This window comes from Chiloscyllium plagiosum, chromosome 1, assembly GCF_004010195.1.
Source record: "Chiloscyllium plagiosum isolate BGI_BamShark_2017 chromosome 1, ASM401019v2, whole genome shotgun sequence".
Taxonomy (NCBI): Eukaryota; Metazoa; Chordata; class Chondrichthyes; order Orectolobiformes; family Hemiscylliidae; genus Chiloscyllium; species Chiloscyllium plagiosum.
Window position 1 is genome coordinate 67056949 of NC_057710.1, and position 14699 is coordinate 67071647.

Genomic DNA, 14699 nt, shown 5'->3' on the forward strand with positions numbered 1-14699 from the left:
AGAAGTGGGGTCACTATTACAAGATAAGTAGACCTCCATTTAAGAAAGAGACAAGGGGAAAAAAACTTATGTAAGAAAGATGTGAGTCTATGGACTCTTGTTTGAAAAGCAGTGAAAGCAGAAACTTTGAATATTTTTAAGTCAGAAGACACATGACACCAGGCTATTGCGCAACAGGTTTATTTGAAATCACAAGCTTTTGGAGTGTAACCCCTTCATCAGGTACACTTCACCTGATGAAGGAGCAATACTCCAAAAGCTGGTGATTTCAAATAAACCTGTTGAACTATAATGTGGTGTCATGTGACTTCTGACTTTGTCCACCCCAGCCCAACACCAGTGCCTCCAAATCATGAATATCTTTAAGGCAGAAATAGACAGATTCTTGGTAAGAAACGGGTGAAACATACTAGGATAATAATGTGGAGTAGAGGTTAAATCAGACCAAGCATGATGCTATTAGATGAAGGAGTAATCTTGAGGGGCCAAATGACCTACTCCTGCATCTAACTTGTATTTTGTACGTGTTAAGCCACATGGCTCAGCTGTACTTACATCCATTTAAGTATTTCTAAGAAACATTACTCCCAAATGGAAATTCCTGAAGTTTAAAAGTGAAAACAGGTTGAAAAATAATAGTTTATATATATTTATCTGTGTTCAGATAATCATGTAAAATAATTTATTCAAGATATCAACAATGACTTTTTTTCTTATAGATAGGTTGGCTCAGTATGTTAGGCAACAGCATTCAAGCCTTCAAATCACTGCGATCTCTCAGAACACTGCGTGCTTTGAGACCTCTACGAGCCATTTCTCGTTGGGAAGGAATGAGGGTTGGTAGTGTCTACTTTTATTTTAGTTTGCATATTATAAAGTTTGAAGCAAGTTTATCTAATAATTCATATAATGAAACTTTGGTTGGCACAGTGATACCGAGACACGAAATCACCCTGCCATAGGGGGAGTCCCTCTTACTCTTTGAGAGAGGATATGGGATGAAAACTGGTGATCTGGTTGCTGAAGCAGAGACAGCCTCTGAATGAGGCTCCACACTGCAAACCTCACTGTCTCTCATCCAAGCATACTGATCTACACAGATTGGTAATCCTTTTCAGCATATTGGGCCACCTATAGCTTCAATTAGTGCATTCCAATAACATTAATATAGGTCACATTGAGCTTGCTGCACTTAATATACAGGAATGATGGCATGAAATCAAAATTTCCATACATCAAAAGAGTCATAATTTTCATATGCTGTTAATTCAGTAGGTTTTCCCTGACCTTAAGCGTTAACCAGATTTCATTTTATTTACAGCCATTTTTGCATTCTGTCAACTGTTAATAAAACTGACAGGGAAACTTAGGAATTAGAAATTGATACAATGATGCACAAATAGGAGCAATTTCAAAGGCATCTTCCTAATTACATGCTTTCCCATGAAATCCCATCCCAGAACCTGCACTGATGTAAATCAAACTAATTATTCTTCCTCAATTAATTTTTAGAAGGGACTGGTGAACTTTCTTATGCACTTCCTAATGGATTAATTTACTTCAAAATGACTTTTCATAACCTGACTTTTCTACAAGAGTGCTGCTCAGTAATTTGAACACTTTTCTCCCCAGTTCTGTGATTGTCATGAGAGTGAGTTGTTTTTTTAAAAAAAATGTCATCATGGGATATAGAAGTCACTGGTTAGACCAGCATTTATCCCTAGTTGCCCTTGACAAAATACTAGTGAGCTGCCTTCCTAAAACTTTGCATCCTTCAGCTGTAGGACCCCCCTCAGTGATGTTTCGGAGTTACAGGAATGAAAGATAGGTATATAGTTCCCAGTCAGGATGATGTGTGACTTGAAGAGGAACTAGCAGACGGTGATGTATACTTCTGATTTCCCCCACCTCCCTGTGATTAATTAACTGAGCATCATTTTCACAATGAAATGGCTGAAATTGATCCTTCAGAATAAGAGAAGACTTTGTCCTGTTGTTATTTATAGCAAAATCATAAATGCATTCTTTACACATGTGTTTACAATTTGAACCACAAATAGCAAACAGCGAAATCCTTATTCCATATGTGGAATTGTGATGATATATCAGCATACTAGAATTCCACAGCACAGAGCAATGATGTGGAAATTCACTGTACCACCTCAATACCCCTCCATTTTACATGTTTTTTCATTATTATACCACAGATTAGCATTTTTGACATACGTGTCTGTACTGTACATACAGTACAGTATCTTCTGTGCTGAAATAAATGCTATTAATGTTAACAACTTCTGAGTGCAGAAGGATTTTTATGTATAAAATTAAGAAAATATTAATTTGAGTGTTATCATCATTGAAGAGGAAATGGGCCATTTGTACTTAAATGTGAGTATAATGCAGAATATTAGCATGGTAAAAGATCCGTGAGAGAATTTCATCAAAAATTAAGAGAAATGCATATGTGTCAGCCTTAGTTTAATGGTAAATCTTGCATGAGAGTTGGTTAAGGTTCACATCTTATTTCAAACATTAAAATGGAAAATCTAGACTGATACACCAGTGTAAAACTGAGCAAGCACTGACACAGGTGAAAATGAGATGTCACAGCAAAGTGCCATCTGCCCTGAATGTTTAAGATTCCATGCCACCATTTGAAAGAAAAGCAAGGAAGTCTGCCCAGGTGACACTACCTCAACCAATGTAATTAAAACAGATTAACTGGTCACTATCATATTTTCAAGCTGTATCGATTGATGTTTATCCTACATTACATCAAAAACAACATTTCAAAAGGAGTAAATTTGGCTGTAAAACACTTTGGTACATCCTGCAGTCATGAAAGATGCAAATATTTCACTTTTCTTTAAGACCATAAGACAAAATATTGGAGCAAAATTAGGTCATTCAGCCGATTGAATCTACTCTATCATTTGATCATGTTTCATAGACTCATGGAGTCAAGGAGTCATACAGCCCAGAAAAAACAGGCCCTTCGGCCCAACTAGTCCATGTCAATCAGGTTTTGCTAAACTGAACAAGTCACACTTGCCTGCGTTTGGCCCATATCCTTCTAAATCCTCCCTATCCATGTACCTACCCAAATGTCTTTCAAATGTTGTAATTTACTTGCCTCTACCATGTCCTCAGGCAGCTCGTTCCATATAAACACCCTTTGTATAAAAATGTTGGCCCTCAGGTCCTTTTTAAATCTTTCTCCTCTCACCTATGCCCTCTAGTTCTGGACTCCTCTGCCCTGGAGAAAAGATCTTGGTTATTAACCCTATCCATGCCCCTCATGATTTTATAAACCTCTATAAGGTCACCCCTCAGCCTCCTACGCTTCAGTGAAAAAATACACAGCCTATCCAGCCTCTCCTTATAACTCAAATCCTTCAGTCTCAGTAACCTCCTTGTAAATATTAGTATGCAGTACTCCAGATGTGACTCTACCAATGTCTTTTACAGCAATATGACGTCCCAATCCCTGTATTCAATGCTCCTGCCGAGGAAGGCAAGTGTGCCAAATGTCTTTTTCATTACCGTGTCTACTTATGACATTACTTTCAAGGAACTATGAACCTGCACCCTTGAGTCTCCCTGTTCGACAACACTCCCAAAGCTCTACTATTAACTGTTTAATTCCTGTCCTGGTTTGTCTTAACAAAATGCAACGCCTCGCATTTGTCTGAATTAAACTCCATCTGTCATTCCTCGGCCCACTGGACTAGTTAATCAAGATCCATTGTACCATTAGATAGCCTTCTTCACTGTCCACTATACCTCCAATTTTGGTGTCATTCACAAAATTACTAACCATGCCTCCTTTAGTTTTATCCATATTGTTTATATTAGTGACAAACAACAGTGAACCCAGCATCAATCCTTGCGCCAGACCACTAATCACAAGGCTCAAGTCTGAACATCAACCCTCTACCACCATTCTCTGTTTCCTAACGTCAAGCCAATCTTGTATTCAATTGGCTAGCTTTCCCTGGATCTCATGTGATCTAACCTTACTAACCAATCTACTGTACGGACCTTTGTGGAAGGCACTGTTAAAGTCCATGTAGACAACCTTTACCACTCCACTTTCATCTATCGTCTTGGTGACCTCTTCAAAAATTCAGTTAAATTTGTGAGACATGGTTTCCCATGCACAAAGTCATGCTGACTATCCCTAATCATTCCTTATCTTTCCAAATGCATGTAAATCCTGTCTCTCAGAATCCCCTTCAACAACTTACCAATCACTGGCGTTAGGCTCACCAGTCTGTAGTTTCCAGACCCTCTCTCGCAGCAATTCTTAAATAATGGCATGACATTAGTCCCTGAAGTTTCTGGCACCTCACCCATGGCTACAGACAATGTAAATATCTATGAGAGGAACCCTGCAATTCTTTCTCCAGGTTCCCACAATGTCTTGGAATACATTTGATCAGGTCTTGCAGAGTTATCTATCTTTATGCACTTTAGGGCCTCCAGCACCTCCTTTTCTGTAATGTGGAGTCTTTTCAAGACATGACTGTTTGTTTCCTTGGGTTCCCTAGCTTCCATGTCTTTCTCCAGAGTAAATACTGACGTGAAATATTCATTTAGTATCTCATCTTTCTCCTGTGATTCTACACATAGACAAAGTTATTGATCTTAAAGAGGTGCCATTCTCTCCCTAGTCGCTCTTTTCTTCTTAATACATGTGTAGAATCCCTTTGTATTGTCCTTTACCCTATCTGCTATGGTTGATATATTTCTCAACCCCATTCTCCTGCTTTCATCTTGTGACCTTTGTTCCCCTTAATAATCAAGACCCATCTATCTCTGTCTTAAATACATTCAATGACTTGACCTCTGCGGCAACATGTTCCATGGATTCACCACCCTCTGGATGAAGAATTTCCTCCACTTCTCAGTTCTGAAGAATTGCCCCTTCACTCTGAGGATATATCCATGGGTCTTAGTCTCTCCTACTAGTGGAGATATCTTCTCTACATCCGTTCTCTCTAGGGCTCTCATTATATTATAAGTTTCAATCAGATTCTCCCTCAAACGTCTAATCTCCATCGAGTACAGGCCAAGAGTCCTCAACAGCTCCTCATATGACAAACCCTTCATCTCTGGGATCATGCTTGTAAACATCTGGACCCTTCCAAACAGCACACCCTTCTCAGATACGGGTCCCAAAATTGCTCACAATATTCCAAATACAGCCTGACCAGAGCCTTATATGGCATCAGCAGTACATTCATGCTCTTGTATTATAGCCCTCTTCAAAGGAATACCAACATTGCATTTGCCTTCATTTTATCAAATGAACTTGCCTGTTAACCTGAATTAGGCCTCCCAAGTCCCTTTGTACTTCAGATTTCAGAAGTCACTCCCTATTTAGACAATATTCTACATCTCAATTCTTCCTACCAAAATGTATAACTTCACACTTTGCCACATTATATTTCAGCTGCCACTTCCTTGCCAAAACCTCTACAATCTCCTCAGCTATCTTCTTCAGAACTTTGTAGTGTAGTCCATCGGGCCCATGTGATTTATTCACCTTCAGACCTTTCAGCATCCCCAGCGTTTTCTCTTTCGTAATGGCCATAACACTTAATTCTGCCTGTCAGCGTCTTGAAGTTCTGATGTCACTCTGTGAAAACAGATGAAAAATACCTATTCAGTTCCTCCACCATTTCTTTGTTTCCCATTACTACTTCTCCAGCCTCAATTTCCAGTGGTTCAATATCTATTCTTGCCTTTCACTTACCTTTTAAATATTTAAAAAGAGAAACTATTGTAATCTTCTTTGATATTACTAGCTAGCTTACTTTCATATTTCAGCCTCTACCCCCCTTCTTGCTTTTTAAGCAGTGCTGTTTTTTAATGGCTTCTCAATCCTCTGGTTCCCACTAATCTTCACCACATTGTATGCTTTATGTTTTGCTTTTCTACTGTCCCTGACTTCCCTTGTCAGTCATGGTTGCTTCATTCCCGCTTCTCCCCCACCTTTAATTTGTTTCTTCTTCCTTGGGTTGAATTTCAGTTGTGCCACCCAAATTACCCACAGAAACTCCTGCCATTGCTGCTCTACTGTCTTCCCTGATAGGCTTCCCTTACAATCAAGTCTGGCCAGCTCCTCCCTCACAGCTTTGCAGTTACTTTTACTCAATTATAATACCAAGACATTTGATTGCAGCTTCTCCTTCTCAAACCACAGGGCGAATTCTATTATATTATGGTCACTGCCCCCAAGGAGTTCCTTCACCTTCACTGATTCAAGTCTGCCTCAAATCCAGAATTGTCTGTTTGCAAGTGAGCCCTACCTTAAGCTGCTCCAAAATACGCATTTCATGGACATTCCATTAATTCATTTTCTTGACATCCACTTCCAATCTGATTTTCCCAGTACACCTGCATATTGAAGTCCCCATAACCCCACTATTTTCATCCCCACCTCCTGACTACAGCGAGAAGGCCTAGACACAACTCCCATCAGCGTCTTTTCTCCTTTGCTGTTCCTCAACTCTTTCCATACTGATCCTATGCCTTCTGACTCGATATTAAGTCTTGCTATTGATTTAATTTAATTTCTTACTAAAATGGCAAGTCTAGCCCCATTGTCTACCCTTTCAATAGAATGTGTATCTTTGGATAGTTAGTTTCCAGCCCTGAACCCCATGCAGCCAGCCTCTGTGAGACCCACAGCATCATACCTGCCAATTTCAGTCTGCATTACAAGTTCATTTATCTTGCTCTGTATATTGTGTGTATTTTTGTACATTCTCCCCGTGTCTGTGTGGGTTTCCTCTGGGTGCTCCGGTTTCCTCCCACAGTCCAAAGATGTGCAGGCTAGGTGAATTGGCCGTGCTAAATTGCCCCTAGTATTAGGTGCATTAGTCAGAGGGAAATGGGTCTGGACGGGTTACTCTTCGGAGGTTGGTGTGGACTTGTTGGGCTTAAGGGCCTGTTTCCACACTGTAGGGAATCTAAAAATTAAAAATAAATAAATAAGTATACCACCCTCAGTCTGCATTATCCCTCCTTCTTATTGTTGTCCCCTTATTTGCGATGCCTGAATTTAGTTTCCTGACCCTTTCCATTCTCACTGTCCCATAACTTGTTCTGGAAACCACACACACACACACACACACACAGCCATACACACACAAACAAACACACACAGACAGCCACACACATACACACACAGACAGCCAGACCTGGGTGCACGCGTTATGTAGTGTAAAGCCCTATCCACAGATCTAGTTATACGATCCACCTGGACCCAGGTCCCAGCATAGTTCAGGTGCAGCTCATCCCAAGTCTCCATGAACAGTAACAATTAGAAACTTCACACTTGTTAAAAAGTTTTATTTTTATTCTATTCTTACTACCAAAGTGCACAACTTCACATTCCCTCACAGTCATTCCGTCTGGGCACTCAACTATTCTGGCCATATCTTTTTGCAGACTTTGCACACATTTTTTTTAAATTGTTCACAAGATGTGGACATCACTTACTAGGAGGCATTTATTGTCCAACCATAATTCCCTTCAAGACAAACTGCTGCACTCCTTAAAGGATTTTTTTCTTTAACCATTTGTGGGATGTGGGTGTCACTGGCAGGCCAGTACTTTTTTGCCCTTGACAAGATGGAGGTGAGCTGACTTCTTGCAACAATTAAACAAGCAGTGGCGGGGACGGGGAACGCGAAGATGAAATAAGAGAGTTAGGTAGCTAGTAATATCAAAGGAGACTGCAAGAGTTCATTTTTAGGTACTTAAAAGGTAAGGGAGAGGCCAGAGTGGACATTTGACCACTGGAAAAGAAGGCTGGAGAAGTAAAAATGAGGAGTAAAGCAATGACACTGAAGGGGCTCCAGAGGACGTTCGCAAGAATGATCTGGGGAATGAAGGCTTTGTCATATGAGGAGTGGTTGAGGAGTCTGTGTTTGTACTCAATGGAGTTTAGAAAGGTGAGGCAGATCTCACTGAAACTTACAGAATACTGAGAAACTGGGACAGAGTGGGCGTGGAGAAGAGGTTTCCACTAGTAGGAGAGACTAGGACCTGAGGGCATAGCCTCAGCGTGAAGAAAGGACCCTTTCAAACTGAGATGAAGAAGAGTTTCTACGGCCTGAAGGTGGTTAATCTGTGGAAGGGACCATCTTGTGGTGCAGCAGTATTTTCCCTACCTCTGTTCAAGTCCCACCTCCTGCAGAGGTGTACAATAACATCTCTGATAAGGTTGATTAGAAAAGTTAGTTAATCTGTGGAACTTATTGCTGCAGAAAACTGTGGAAGCCAAGTCATTCAGTATCTTTTAGACAGAGATAGATAGATTTTTGATTAGTAAAGAGATCCAAAGTTATGGGGAAAAGATAGGAAAATAGATTTGAGAAATACATCAGTTATGAATGAATGACAGTTTCGATGGACTGAAAGGCCTAATTCTGCTCCTATATCTTATTGTCTTATGGTCCTACATTGGGACAGTCACAGTGCTGTTAGGAAGGGAGTTCCAGGGTTTTACTACAGGGACAGTGAAGGAACAGCAAAATACTTCCAAGTCAGGATGGGGTGAAGCTTGTAGGTGATGCTGTTCCCATGTATCTGCTGCCCTTGTCCATACAGGTATTAGAGCTTGTGGATTGGAAGGTGCTGTTGAAAAAGCCTGACTGAATTTCTGCAAACTGCTGTCATTATGCATCCATTGTGGAGGGAATAAATGTTAAGGAGGTGGTTGTTGTGCCAGTCATGTGAGCTGCCTTGTCCTGAATGATGTCAAGCATTTTGCATGCTGTTGGAGCTGCATTCATCCAGGAAAGTGGAGAGCATTCCATTATACACCCAATTTATGCCTTTTTGACAGTTGACAGACTTTGGAAATACTGAAGGTGAATTACTCGCGATAGACTTCCTAGCCTTGGATCTGCTCTCATAGCCACAGTATTTTTTTAATGTGGACGGTGAGCCGCAGTATATATGGGGCAGGTCCAATTTAGTTTCTGAACCCATGGTAATCCAAGATGTTGGTAATGGGGCATCCAGTGTTTGCAATGTCATTGAATATCAATGGGCAATTGTTAGATTCTGAATTGTTGGAGATGTCATTGCATGGCCCTGAAGTGGCATGTCTTTCATTCTGACATAACTTTGTACGATCAGTAAACTTAGATAAATTACATTGAATCTGTTCAGCTGAGTCATTATTATAGATTGTCTGCTTGATGTCCATAAACCAGTCTTCCATCCATTAATGCATTACACATGAATTAACCCTCGTGATTGGCACCAGAATTATTATCTCATAGAAATCCAAGTATACTACATCTATGTCCATGTTCCCTCTAATGCCATCTTCTGCTGTGCAAACTGAGTGGAACCTTGATATGTACCTGTACAATGTCAGTTTGTAAAAGACAGTGGAGTTAGATTTGAAATATAAAAATTAACCATTTTTCAGGAAATTGCTTTAAGCAATAAATGTGAAAGGAAGCAACCTGGACTGAACGTGGCAAAGATACAGAAAGTTCCATTCACACATTCTCTCAGTTTCAGTTTTTGCAAGCAATTAAAATGAAAAACCAATCATTGCTGACTAACAAACTCATCCAGAGAAATCACTTCATGGATTTAGCTCACCGCTTGGACCACATTAGAAACAGTGCACCAAAAACTCAGGCATGCTCCATGGGCAATGGCCATTCGATCCCACATCCACAGACATTGGCGCCCAAAATGTAGTAGAAAGTGAGGACTGCAGATGTTGGAGATCAAGCTCGAGAGTGTGGCGCTGGAAAAGCATAGCAGGTCAGGCAGCATCCGAGGAGCAGGAGAATCAACGTTTTGGGCATAAGCCCTTCATTCCTGATGAAGAGCTTATACCCGAAATGTTGATTCTCCTGCTCCTTGGATGCTGCCTGACCTGCTGTGCTTTTCAGGCATCCAACATGTGTCAGCCCCTGAGAACCCTCATTGCAAATCTCCAGTCCATTTACAAGATGCGTCCGAACTTCAGTGCTGTTGCTTGTATTGCACTGGCAGCAATCATTGTAATGCTGCAGCAAGAACATTTATCAGGGATATGCACCCAGCTCACAGACAAAAAGCTGAATCTCCCAATGTTAATCATATTGAAATAAAGCATTTCATTTCATACCACACATGAGATGGAAAACTGTGACTATAGTGGTTTCACTGAAATGTTTTCTACTGCTATCAAAACTGAAGATAGTTCAGATTTCAAGTGGCAACTAAGTTTGAAAAGTGCAAACAAACAGGCAGCATTTAATTGTCTACAGAGGTTAGATGGGGAAGTATCTGTCAGATGCAGAGTCAGATTGCAAACGAACATGGTATACAACTATCTAATCTAAATCGGATCTGCCATTATGGGCTGAGGTGATTAAGAAGAGGCAAGTTCAAGTGAAATGTGTGATCCCCTCACCTTCAAAAGAATAATTCCCAACAACAACATGACCAGGTAACATAATTGAGGAAGTGAAGATTGAGGTGGAAGGAAATAGCCCAAAATATCCAAGAATTTGAAGAACTATGTCCATCTACTTCAGCACAGATCTACAGGTAGAATGAGAATCAAATTCCACTGACATAAATTGAAGATGTTGTGTATATGACTGCATAAAAGTCACCACAAAGAGTCAAACAAAAAGCAAAAATCCAAAATACTGCAAACAAAAGCCTGATATAGCAGGGACCACTGTGACAACTATAAGTAATAGAAATGGAAAAACAAAATCCTCTGCAAATTATATACAAGAGGTTAACAATCCTTCAGTTGAAGGGGGAACATAGACCTTAGACTAATAAGAGGACAATCCATGTCAACTACCTTTTTCTAATCAAATTATCCTTCTTGTAATGAAAACTCCAGGGCATATAGAGAAGCACCCACATCATCTGGATTTATAAAGTCAAAGATTGGAGGGGAAATAGAGTAGTGGTAAATACTAACATATAAACAAGTGTATAACAATAATAGTTTGAGGCAAAAAACCTTGAGGGGCAATGTCTCATATTGGTCTGGAAGGATTAATACATTGAGTGAGTGTGTCAATCACCACTCACTGTGTTAGGGCACAAAGGCTTGGGCAGAGTAAAGTATGCATTAATAAGGGACAGACCTAAAGCCATTGTGCTTTTAATAATCATAATCATAATGTAGGTCATATCTATTGAATATGTAAATGATTTGCAATAATGTAACTTTTAAAAATTCATTCATAGCATATGCACTTTAGGCTATTGAGAAGCTAGTGGTGAGTTGCCCTTCTTAAATCACTACAAACAAATTGGTTTAGGTTAAGTAGACCCACAATGCCATTAGGGAGGGAGTTTCATGATTTTGGCCCAATGCCGTTGAAGGATCAGTACTATATTTCCAAATCAGTGTAGTGTATGGCTTGGAGTGGAATTTGTAGGTGGTGGTGTTCCCATGTATCTGCTGCTGTTATCATTCTAAATGGCAACATTCAAGGGTTTGGAAGATGCTTTCTTAGGAGCCTTGGTGAATTTCTGCAGTACACCTTCTGGATGATACTGCTGCTACTTAGCATTGGTGTTGTAAGAAATGAAAGTTTGTGGATATGGTGCCATTCAAGTGAGCTATTTTGTTCCAAATGGTGACAAGCTTCTTGAGCATTGTTGGAGCTGCATTCATCCAGGCAAGTGGGGGTTATTCCATTACACTACTAACTTGTGGTTTTAACTTGGACAGGTTTGGAAAGTCAGAAGGCAAGTTAATTGCTACGTGTTTGTAGCCTTTGATCTGCTCTTTTATCCATTGTTTTTGCGTGGCTAATCCAATTCATTTTCTGGTAAGGATGTTGATAGTGCTGGGATTCAGTAATGATATTGCCATTGAATGTCAAGGTTAGATGGTTAGATTCTTTCTTGTTAGTGATGCCACAAATGTTAGTTACCACTTGCCAGACTAGACAGGACATTGTCCATGTCTTGATGCATTTGGATATGAACTATTTCAGTATCCAAGAAGTTTGATTATTAGCAAACATCCCCATTTCTGACCTTATGATGGAGAGAAAGTCAATGATGTAGCAGCTAAAGATATTTAGACCTTGAACACAATCCAGACAAATTCTTGTAGAGATGTCCTGGAGCTGAGATGACTAACATCTGACAGCCACAACCATCTTTTTATGTGCCACATATGATTACATCTAGCAAGAATTATCTCTCTGATTTTCTTACTCCAGTTTTGGTAGAGCTCTTAGATGTTACACTTGGTCAAATGTTGCCTTGATGTCAAGGGCAATTACTCTCATACCCTCTGAAATATTGCCCATGTTTGAATAAAGTTGTAAAGAGGTCAAGGATTGAATGGTCCTGACAGAATCCAAACTGGTCATCACTGAGTGGGATATTGCTGAGTAGGTGCTGCTGGATAGCACTATTGATTACACCTTCCACTTTGCTGATGAATGAGAATAGACTGATTGGGTGGTAACTGACCAGGTTGGATTTGTCATGCTTTTTGTACAGGACATACCTGGGCAATTTTCCATGTTATTGGGTAAATGCCAGTGTTGTAACTGCTCTTGAAGAGCTAGCTAAGGAGGGGTTAGGTTCTGGAGAACAACTCTTCAGTACATTTTATGGAATGTTATCAGGGCCCACAACCTTTTGAGTATCCAGTGCCTCCAGCTGTTTCTTGATTTCATGTGGAGTGAACCAAATTGATTGATAACTGGCACCTGTGATGTTGGGACCCCGCAAGGATATCAAAGTAGATCATCAATTCAGCATTTCTGGCTGAAAATTATTACAAAAGCACAGCCTTATCTTTTGCTCCGATATACTGAGATCCCCTGTCTTTGAAGATAGCGACATTTGTGGAGCTTTTAAATAACCTGCCACCATCCATGGCTGGATGTGACAAGAATGCAAGACTTGTATGTAATCCCTTAGTTGCAAATCACTTAGTCCTGTCTATCATTTGCTGTTTATGTTGTTTGGCACATAAGTAGTCCTGTGTTGTAGCTTCACATTATTCATGCTTAATTTTCAGTTATGTCTAGTGCTGCTCCTGGTATGCCCTCCTGTATTTTTCACTGACCTAAAGTTTGTCCCTTGACTTAATGGCTGTGATAGAGTGGTGAATATGACAGGCTATAAGGGAAAAACTGTCGGGAAGTGCAGTTTGACTGCTGCTGATGGCACTCATAGATGACTATTACTGAGCTGCTAGATCTGTTCAAAATCTGAGTGTGGTGCTGGAAAAGCACAGCAGGTCAGGCAGCATCCAAGGAGCAGGAGAATCGATGTTTCGGATCGATTTTCCTGCTCCTCGGATGCTGCCTGACCTCCTGTGCTTTTCCAGCACCACACTCTCAACTCTCATCTCCAGCATCTGCAGTACTCACTTTCACCCTGTTCAAAATCTGTCCTATTTAGCGCAGTGCTAGTAGTTCACAATATGATGGAAGGTATTCTCAAAATGAAGGCAAGTCTTCATTCTCACAAGGACTATGTGATGGTCACTCTTCCTGATACTGGCATACACAAGTGCATCTGTGGCAGGCAGTTTGGTGAGGATGAAGTCATTTGTTTTTCACTGTTGTTGGTTCCCTTACAACCTGTCAGACCCACTCTAGTAGCAAAATCATTTCGGACTTGACCAGTTCTGTCAGTAGTGGTGTTGGCAAGCCACACTTGGTAATAGACATTGAAGTCCCCATCCAGAGTACATTCTGTGCTTTTACCATTCTCAGTGTTTCAGTGGGATGCGAGTTGAGCTTGCCAATTGGATACAAAATTGGCTTAACTCCAGGAAACAGAGAGTGATAGCAGAGAGTTGTTTTTCGGACTGGAAGCCTATGACCATCAGTGTTCCACAAGGAATGGTTCTGGGTCCACTTTTGTTTGTGACTTACATAAATAATTTAGATGAGAAGATAGAAAGTTTGCAGATGACAAGATAGTGAAGAAGGTAATGCAATATTGCAAAGAGATCTTGATCAATTTGGTCAATGGACTGAAGAGTGGCAAATGAAGTTTAATTTAGTAAAACAAAGACAAGACTTACACAATTAAAAGTAGGGCCTTGGGCAGTGTTGTAGAACAGAGACACTTAGGGGTCCAGGTACATGATTGTTTGAAGTTTGCATCACATATAGATAGGATGGTTAAGAAGGTGTTTAGCCTGCTTGACTTCATTGCTCAGACCTTTGAGATGGGATGTTATGCAGAGTAATGTGTTCAGTTCTGGTCACCCTAGTATAGGAAAAGGATTCAGAAGAGATTTACCAGGATTTTGCCGGAAATGGAGGGTTATAAGAAAAGGCCGATAGGCTAGGACATTTCCACTGGAATGCAGGAGGTTGAGAGGTGACTTTATAGACGTTTATAGAATAATGAGGGTTACGGATAAGGTGAATGGCTGGTGTCTTTGTCCTCGAGTGGGGGATTTGAAGATGAGGGGCACAATTTTAAGGTAGGAGCAGAAAGATTTGAAAAAGACGTGAGGGGCAATTTTTTTTGCACAGAAAATGGTTCATGTGTGGAATGAATTTCCAGAGGAATTGGTGGATGCGAGTACAGTTACAATGTTGTAGAACAGGTAAATGTTGTTTTAAAGTCAAACACATGAATAAGAAATGTTTGGAGGGATATGGGGCAAGTGCAGGCAGGTGGGAAAAGTTTAGTTTGGGATTGTAATCAGCATGGAT

The 14699-nt window shown here is 40.4% G+C and overlaps 1 protein-coding gene across 1 annotated transcript in view; it reads left to right on the forward strand.

The window, feature by feature from the left end:
• The window catches only part of LOC122554926 (sodium channel protein type 2 subunit alpha-like), a 156227-nt gene that overhangs the window by 75103 nt on the left and 66425 nt on the right, over positions 1-14699 (forward strand). Inside the window, exon 17 of the mRNA XM_043700332.1 lies at positions 724-836. Within this exon, the coding sequence (XP_043556267.1) occupies positions 724-836 (113 nt within the window). The remainder of the gene's footprint in view (positions 1-723; positions 837-14699) is intronic.